The 9679-nt window shown below is 41.0% G+C and overlaps 1 protein-coding gene across 1 annotated transcript; it reads right to left on the minus strand.

The window, feature by feature from the left end:
- Positions 1-1609: 1609 nt before the first annotated feature.
- LOC100696849 (urotensin-2 receptor) lies at positions 1610-4386 on the minus strand. The gene has a single exon (XM_025909594.1). The coding sequence runs from the start codon at positions 3272-3274 to the stop codon at positions 2198-2200; it is 1077 nt and encodes a 358-aa protein (XP_025765379.1). The 5' UTR covers positions 3275-4386; the 3' UTR covers positions 1610-2197.
- Positions 4387-9679: the final 5293 nt, after the last annotated feature.

The raw sequence follows: 9679 nt of genomic DNA on the forward strand, positions 1-9679 counted from the left end.
GGGTTAAAGCTGCATTTTACAATGTGAAACACATCTCTTATCAGTTATGTTGATCTGCTGTTTTAGTGACAGTCGATTGCTGTCTTACTTTGAAGAAGAAGTTATCTCCTTTCCTGTCACAAGGGATGTTCCAGTGTCTCCTACTAAAGGAGGTAAGAAAGGAACTACTAAAGCACCTTCCTTTGTTTTCAGAGAATTTGACCAGCTCTTATTATGGCTGTCACACAACACATCGAGAACAATTCACTCATTTAGATCTAGGCTCATCACCCCTCCACCAACATGCTTGACGGTTGGTATGAGATGTTTATGCTGATATACAGTGTTTAGTTTTCATCAAACATGGTTCTGTGAATTATGGTCAAACGTCTCCACTCTGGTCTCATGTGTCTCAAGGACATTATTCTAGAAGTCTTGCTGTTTGTTCAGATACAACTTTGTAAACCTAGACTGTGCTTTAATGTTCTTTTTAGAAAGAAGAGACTTTATCCTGACAATCCTTCTGTGTAAGCCGTAATTATTGAGTCTTTTTTAAAAAATATTGTGCTGTCTTTAACTTTAACATTTAACATGCTAACTGAGGCTTTTACAGTTGGAGATGTAGCTCTTTGTTCTTTGGATTTCCTGGGACCGCCACTCCTCTCAAGATTAGCAGCTGTCTTGAGTGTTTTTGACTTTCCACAGATAGATGGGCAATAGTTGCTTCTTTAAGATTATTGCTGGTGTGTTTTCTGCTTGATATTGTGTTAACACACCTCAATACTCCAGATCACCAACTGCCCAAAATTCTGCTTTTATAGAGGCCCTCACATTTGCTGAGTGTAATCAAGTGTATTTAATTAGCAGCACCTGGCTGCTACAGTACTGACCCTCTTTATTCCTATGACAGCAGTGAGGGTGTACTTAGTTTTTCCACACACCGTTTCTGCATTTTGGCTTAAAAAAAAACAAAACAATACTGATGTAGTGTAATATTTCATGTTTTGTTGTTCATCTGAGGTTGTATTTAGTTTTAAGACCTGCTAAGGATCAGATCAGCTCACACTGACCTGACATATTGTATGTCTTTAAATTTGTCTTTTATGTATTTATTTATTGTCAGATATCCACCAACGTGAAACATTTATTATTCATAAATGGAGGATAATTAGGAAATGTTATCATCACATAGTATGTCCACCAGAATGGCGCTAGCACAGCTGTTTATGATCCTGTTTGCACTATCTGCAGCGCATGCAGCAGAGTAGCATCATAGCTGAGCAGCAATGAGTTCAAGTCCTTGACCAGTTTGTGAGATGCAATGCTATAAACTAAAAACAAAAGAAATAAACAAACAAAAAAAAAAATCAGTTTTCCCATTCCAACGTAGTTCAAACATTCTCTCTGTGTATAGGCAAATATAATACTGGTACTTCTATGAAGGAATAACACAATAACATCTATATCAGTTACTTCAAACAATAAAAGCTTGAAGAAATATGATTACATGTGCTCAGCATAAACTAGTAACATGGTGTGAAAGTGGGGCTTTGGAATTCCATCCACCACTGCATGTTTTCCTCAGTCAGACACAACCTTTGCAGAGGGTGGGACAAAAAAATCCTAATCAGATTATTATTATTATTATTTGTTATTTATTGTGTCGGTATTTGATTACATATACGTATATATACGTATTTCGGGACTATGAGGTTAGTTGTATAAGGCATCAGAACTCCGCTGACTTATTCCGTTTGTAAAATGGGTCCTCGGTCCGTAATAGCATAAATTCAGACATACTACCTCCCTTTATTTAACTGCTCTAATACAAATAATGCAATGTCAGATTAAAACACCCTTAAATTAAACATTAACATTTGCTTCTTAAAATCACTTCTGCCTTTAAGAGGTGCTTCAGCTTCTCTAATTACCGCCGCGGCCTTGTACTGCAACACAGCACCGCAGGAAGAGTTCTTCCACTGAGGCTGAGCTGAAGGAGCGCAGCAGAGAGAGAGGGAGGGTGGCTCAGTGTGCTGTCCATCATGGACAGAATAAAAACAAACAAACATGAGTGACTAAAGAACAGCCGCACTTTAAAATGAGAGAAAACAAACTTTGGCAGCTTCCTGCTTTACGCGGAGCTGCTCTGACTCCAGCCCGTGCGTAACGGAGACATCACCGCCTACCTGTCGCTGCTCCGGCTCCAGACGCTTTCTCCTCACTTCAGTGACCCCATGACCAGCGTCTCGGAGTTGAACTCGAACTGATTGCTGGAGGACGCCGACTTGCCCCACGAGTAGAGGCTGGGCGGCCGCTTCTTAAACGACGACGTGTACTTGTAGAAGCTCCTGTGCCTGTTCTTCAGGTACTCCCTGTAGTTCTTGGTGAGCAGCGTATAGAGGAACGGATTGATGCAGCTGTTGCTGTACGTGAGGCTCGCGACCAGGTAGTTGATGCACGTGTGCGTCTGCGAGGCCAGGCTCAGCGGCTTGGTGTGGTACAGAGGCAGCAGCTGCCAGATCCAGAAGGGCAGGAAGCACGCCCAGAACACCAGCACGATGGTGAAAATCATGATCAGCACTTTCTGCTTCGGTGACCTTTTGCCGCCTTTGCTGATCACAGAGTTGCGCTGGGACTCTAAATAAGTGCGGGCTAACTTGACGTACAGGTACCCGATGATGAGCCCCGGGGCCATGATGCTGGTGCCAAACAGGACCGTTACGTAAACTTTATAAGCCAGTGGAGCCCATGTGGGCGCGCACATCCTCTTCACACCCCCGTCCGGCGTGCTTTTAGTTGTCTGAGCGACCATTACCATCATGGGCACGGTGAGCACCAGCGACAGCAGCCACACGCCCCACGCCAGAGCTTTGCGATAACTCTTGGAGCGCCTGACCGTGTCCAGCGGCTTGGTGACGGCCAGGTAGCGCTCCGTGCACATTACGGTCAGGGTGAAGATGCTGGCGTGCATGGTGAGAAGGTCCAAGCTGAGCAGGATGCGGCAGCCCACGTCTCCGAAGTACCAGTCCTTCAGGAAGTAGGTGGACACCACGAAAGGGATGGTGGAGAGGTAGAGCAGGTCCGCGAGAGCCAGGTTGATGATGGAGATGTACATGGAGGTGGCGAACCGGATCGAGTGGCACATCACCACCAGCGTGTACACGTTCCCCGAGACCCCGATGATGTAGACAACGGAGAGGAGCGTCCCGAAAGTGGAAGTGATGACGAGTTCGTGGTCCACGGTGCCGCCAGCCCGGGGCGGGCTGGTGTTCAGGTTTAAAGATTTGTTACTCATGGCGCGCTCGGATCCGCTCCGTGCTCTTTGACAGCTCCGGACAAGTTTTGGAAAAGATGCGCACTGGCACAGGTTGTGGCTCGCTCCCTCCCCCTCCCTCCTCTCTCTCCGCTCTCCGCCTGCTGCTCTTTGCTCCTGACGTCACCACCGTTACTTCCATATACATCTGACAGTCAGCTGTCTCACGGGTAAATAATGCTCAGATGGACGAAGAGGAAAGCATCGGCTTCTTTTTTCTTTCTTGAAGAGCGGATGGATTTCTCGGCGCAAAGATGTGAGACTGGAATGTATTATTAAAAGTTTAGTCAGCACTGAGCGCGCACCTGATGCCAACAGCAAGACCAAGCCTGCTAAAATGTCAAATGAAAAGCTAGGACACAGGTAATGTCACGCATAGATACTTGCTAGAGTAACTGGTGTTAAAGTAGCCACCCCCCCCCCCACACACACACACACCCGTAAAAAAGAATAAATCTCCTGCAGTTAATTTCAGTGTGCCATTTTCTTGAGACTCACGAGAGCAGAAAGCGAAAACTTTCTCTTTCACTGACCGCAGCGCAGTCTGAGCCCCTCAAGGAATGGGCCAGCATTTCCTTTCTGCAGCTCGGCATTGAGTTATACAGCTAGTTTATTATAGATCTCGAAATGTCACGGAAAAATAAATACATCTCCAATTATTGTACATGTGTGTTTACCACAGGTGTTTTGTAGCTGTGGATCTACTTCGGGGAGAAAACTTATTATCATCTCTAGATTAAATAAATACGTTTTATTGCTCTTATCTACAATTATAGTCATCTGTTTTTTTTCTCTTATGTTGGAAATTGCTTTTATTTTTTCCCACAGACTGTAAACAAAGATGGTGTTGTCTTCTGGGTCTGTGAGGCTATTTGCCAGTATTGTGTGTGTGTGTGTGTGTGTGGTGTGTGTGTGTGTGTGGCGGGGGGGCTTTGTCTGCAAAAATGAAATCCTGTTGTAAAGAAACCAGCTCTCTTGAACTCTGACCTCATTAAACACTTTCCTGATGAGTTTATTATCCCAGCTGCTATTTTCAGGTCTTATTGATTTGGTTTATTCATCACAGCCCCAATTAGTGACCAGAAGGACGACAAAGCAGCTTATATTTTGGGCAGGTCTGACAAGGTGGGGTTTTTTTCTGTGTCAAGGAAAAACAAAAAACAAATAAAAATGAAAATAAAAATCAAGTCTGTCAGAACTACATCTGCCGCCTGAAGCAGCTAGCAGCAGCTAGTAGCAAGTGTCTCACCATGGGTCAGTGATATAGGTCCATTGGTTTGGGGTCTCTGGCATTTTGGGCTATTGTCATCTTGTTATTTTGTTTTTTTGGTGCCAGAATTTACAACATACGGCTAAATCTCACTGACAAACACTGAATGCTCATATGTTAGCAACGTGTGAAAAGGTAGCCACAAGTGTTGGTCACACGTTGCACACTCGTACGTCATTGTGAGACACTCTCACAAACTAAATCAAGGTTTAGTAATGCAGCGTGCTTATGAGAAAGTAACAGTAATCTAATGACTTTTTTTTGCAATAGTAATCCCTTACTTTACTCGTTACTTGAAAAAAGTAATCGGATTACCCATCTCTGGTACCCACACCCTAAAGCATGCTCTGTTTTATTGTCTGTTTTATACGGTGGCCCTGAGAGGCCAAACAGACTGCAACTTAAGAAAATACCAGCAATAAGAAAAACGCTGCAAAAGCACACAAAACACAACGGAAATAGGAAAAAACAGATTTCCAAAAGCACAAGGGAAGTGTTTCTGGGGAGACAATAAGCCGACAGACCAGTTGCAGGAACCAAAATTTGCTAAGAATTGCGCTGGGAAACACTTAAAAGAAGTGGATGATCTATCGTTTTTGTGAGGAAAAAAAAAGATGAGAGGTAAGTGTGTTAGCCTAACTATTAGCCTAAAAATCCATCATCAGTATTATATGAATCATGATAAAACACACCTACCATGTTTTGGGTTCCTGCAACTGGTCCGTCGGGTTATTGTCTCCCCAGAAACACTTCCCTTGTGTTTTTTCCTATTTCCGTTGCTAAGACTCTAAACACTGACATTTGAAACATTCAAGCATAAAAAGCTTGTCACAAAATACACATTTGTTCCCATTTGTTTGACAAACATAAAATAACATTTTACAAATGAGATAAGTCAGTGGAGTTCTGATAATTTATGGAAATAACCTCCTACATAATCCCTAAACAAATTCATATTTAATCAACAAAAGAACTAAAAATCTGTAAAAACTCAGCCCCCTGTGCTGAGTTCCTACCTGAAACAAGTTTTGTATTTTTTAGTTTTTTAAAACTTGCTTTGTAACTGGGTCATGATTTCTTGAAAGAGGTATTGCTGTTTATTTTTTTCAATTGTATTTTGAAGCACCAGAAGACACGTTTCATCTGGTCCCATTATATTCAAGACAAGAAAAACAGACTCACTACAGAGGATGTCTCCAAAACTAAATGTATTAAACAGCACTACACACCAGTGAAAAAACAAACAAACAACAAAACAAACATGCATATTCGATTTGTGGATTAACTGCTTTTTGAAGCTTTTCTCTTCTCACAATTCCCGCTTGTCTTTATTTTCATGGAGCACCAACAGATGAACTGTTTATTGCAGTAATGAATTTGTCTGGGATTTTAAGCATCACTGCACCCAGTAGAGCCTTGTAAGTAACATGTTGAATAGTGTCTCCAAACCCTCGGTACGATGCTCGTTATTATTCATGAAGCTGTCCTTTTATTGTCGTCACTTTGCTATTGGGCTTTTCTCTCTTGCAGCCCCTGTCTTCCCAGATCGATGAGTGTGTCCTGAGCCAGCAATCATGAGCCAATAATCTTCCCCAGACAGCGTAGGTGTCCTCACACTCATTCATCCACAAGTGATTGAGCTCTGTGGCCAACTCCGATACTGTACCATCCATCCTCAAAGCCAAAAAAGAGCAGCGCTGAAGCCAGAGATATTACAGTCATTAGCTGGGTCACGCGGGACTCCAAGTGCAGCTGAAGAGGCAAAGAGGGTTAAGCATGGTGGCAGTTAACACAGTCACAGCCAGTTTAGTTTCTCTCACGCCAGCTTTTAATTCTTCGCCCTGGTTACAGCAGATACACCACAGAAACACCATCGTTCATTTCAAATAGCATATATCAGTCAGCATTCTGGTGAATGGACCTTACTGCTTTGACTCAGGGTCATCAAACCGAAAAAGACTGAAAAGGATTCAGAAAGCTGCTCCTCTCAAGGCCACCATTAAAATAGGGGAACAAGCAGTACACTTACTGGAAACTTTAGTATGTATTTATTATTTGTTATGTACCTGCCATAATTCTTCACAAGGTGCTGTAAAGATTCAGAGATTTTGACATGATAGCATCATGCAGCTGCTGCCGATTTCTCAGCTGCACATCTTTCATGTGTATTTCCCGTTCCACAAAGATTGAGGCCTGGTGACTGCGGAGGCTACTTAAGCACAATGAACTCATCGTCATTTTCAGGAAAACAGCTTGAAATGGTCTGAGCCTTGTGAGATGGTGCTTTACCTGCTAGAAGCATCCATCATAAGATGGGTACACTGTGGGTAAAAGGATATACTTTAGTAATAGGCTGAAGCATTTATATGATGGTATACTAAAGGGCTCAGAGTGTGCCAAGAAAATGTCCTCACACATCACTGTAGCACCACCGACAACCAGAACTGTTGATACGAGGCTGGATGGATCTGTGCGTTCATGTTGTTTATGCCAAATTCTGACCAGAGATGCTTTTGGTTTTAATGAATGGCTGAGTTACTGTTGGAGTCCTGTCAGCTCGAGGCAGGCTGGCCATTCTATCAGGTGGTCTTGATCAACTCTACATGTCTAAATTAAGTTGCTGCCAGATGATTGGCTGATTAGAGATTTGTTGTTGTTGAACAGGCGTACCTAATAATGTGTCCAGAGTGTATTTTAGCATTGATGGTTTGGTGAAGACCAAAAAACATGACTCCAAATGAGTTTCTGCTAATTCAATCTGAGTCCTTTGTAAATGCTAACAGACAAGATTTCACTGATGCAGCTTTAAACAAAGTAATATTTTTGTATTTATGTATCATTTAAGTATAAGAAAGGTGTCTGAAAAAACAGAAGGTTCCTTGTTTTAAAACTGGAAGGAAGATCATGTATGTTGATTCCATGAGAAATTAAGGTACTCAGGTACTTTAGGGAGTTATAATTTATGACCTGTCAAAGACTGAGTGAATAGACTCCCAGACACTAAAGAGACAAGAGAAAAGAACAAAGGAAGGAGGTAAAAACACCCAAAGCTACTAATCTTAAAAATTAAACAAAAAGTAAGCTGAAATAGAGACCAAGAAAAACACTCACACGGACGAAGACAGAGGATAGAAATAGGCACAAATACAAAGGAAGAGGAAAAAATAACAGAAACCACAAAGCCTTTTTCTTCTTCCTCTTGAAACATTAGCACAATCTACTGTCACATTAAGTTTGCATTACATTTTTTGGCAGGACCTGTATGCAGGTGCAAAGTAATGATGTGTGGAGCTGCTTCTGACAATATCCCAGTGTAGCCAAACAACTGGTCTAAACTAGCCTGTTCAGCCTCAGAATCATCGTCCAGATCTTTATGGTTTTTTTTTTTATTGTGCTGGGTGATGACTGTTCCACAACCACTTAGAGCTCTGTAATGAGTGCCAGAAAATGGTGATTGAAAAAAAACAAGCTGCGCGCAAAATAATGAAAACTGGATGGAACTGGAGTTTGTGACTCCTCCCCTGGATGATATGCAATCCACTATGACTATATAATACTTTCTTAAACTGAATAATAGGTCATTTATTACCAGTACAATACCAATATTTTATTTAAAAAAAAAAAAATTAAAAATTGTAAATTTAAAAAGTAGAGTGCATGGAAATACGAGTACATTAAACACGGGTAAAGTACTTAAGTACATGTACTGTCTGGTGCCACCCCATGCCCCCCTTCTAGACACACCCCTTCTAATCATAATGTCATTTTTAAGTTGAATCACATTGTGATTTAAAATCCGCTGTGCTGGTGTACAGAGTCAAAATTACAAAAGATGTGTGATGTATGCACCTTCTTATGTATCCTTGAATTTTGCTATAGCTAATAATTTACCATCAGTTAAAAAAACAAAAAAACAAAAAAACTTTAAAAAACCCATCAGAATTCCTGGTCTGTTTTTTGTTAGCCAGGCCAGGATAGCACAGTGCATCTTTCACATCCCTGAACAATCAGCATGTTTACTTTGGTACTGGTACAACATGATGATCACAGAAGGCAAAGCATCTGGGCCATGACAGCCTGGATTGTCCTCTGCTCAAGTGAGATATCCAATCTGACGAAGCTCACATTTTATGCATCATCCAAAATACACTTTAACAATGACATCGATATATGTGAAGGAAGTGGGGAAAAAGCAAACAACAGCAGAAACGCTCAGATTTTCTTTGAATGGACCCATGGAGAGTTATATTTGAATTAAATCATTTTGATTGCCCTTAAATCAAATTTAAGGGCAATTTTAGTTAATTAGAAGTGTTACGGACATATTCCCAGCACTCCAATGCAATAAACAATGCTCACAGAGTTACACTATAGAGGTTGTTGTTTTAATTTAGTTGAAGCAATGCTCAGAGAGAAGAAACATGTCTACTTAAGTTAGGGTTAATATTCAAGTATAAATAGGGGCAAAAATAATCGAACGCAGTTCAAAATGTTTCAGCATAATTTGATCTACACATTTAAAAATGGAAATGTTAGCAGTAAAACTTTTTCATATATAGTCATAAAAAATCTCCAAACCTCATCTGGATCTTGTTTCATCCTACACAAGTACAAATACTGGGCAATATAAGCCAGTTCACAGCCTTATCCTCAAGTAGGTGAGACTTAAACATGCTTTTGCTATCAGGGTTTCTTGACTTTGGAATTATCTGCCTAAGAAGGTAAGGCTTGGAGAATCACTCAACTCCTTTAAATCACTTTTTAGCACACATTTTTATAGACTTGCTTTTATGTGAATCCATAACGTGAAGTTATTTTTTAACTGTCTAATTATTGCCTTATTTAATTTTCCAAGTTCTCTTGCTTTTACTGTTTCATTGGCATTTATTAGTCATCGTTTTCTGCACCTCTCAGTTTTTTGATCTTACGGCTGCTTTAACTCTATGCCAACTTTAGCTTAATTATTTGTCACATTTGGCTTGAATTTACTCTCAGAGTATTCTGTTCTGTCAAAGCACTTTGTTGCCTTTGTTTTCAAAGGTACTTTAAAATAGGCAGCTTCTTCCCTCTAATTAAAAAAAAACAACCCTCTTTAGATCCTGCTGTTTTAGATAATT

Source organism: Oreochromis niloticus, linkage group LG8 (genome assembly GCF_001858045.2).
Source record: "Oreochromis niloticus isolate F11D_XX linkage group LG8, O_niloticus_UMD_NMBU, whole genome shotgun sequence".
NCBI lineage: Eukaryota > Metazoa > Chordata > Actinopteri > Cichliformes > Cichlidae > Oreochromis > Oreochromis niloticus.

Coding starts and splice junctions, on each gene's coding strand:
- LOC100696849 (XM_025909594.1), bottom strand. CDS start 3,274: ATGAGTAACAAATCTTTAAACCTGAACACCAGCCCGCCCCGGGCTGGC.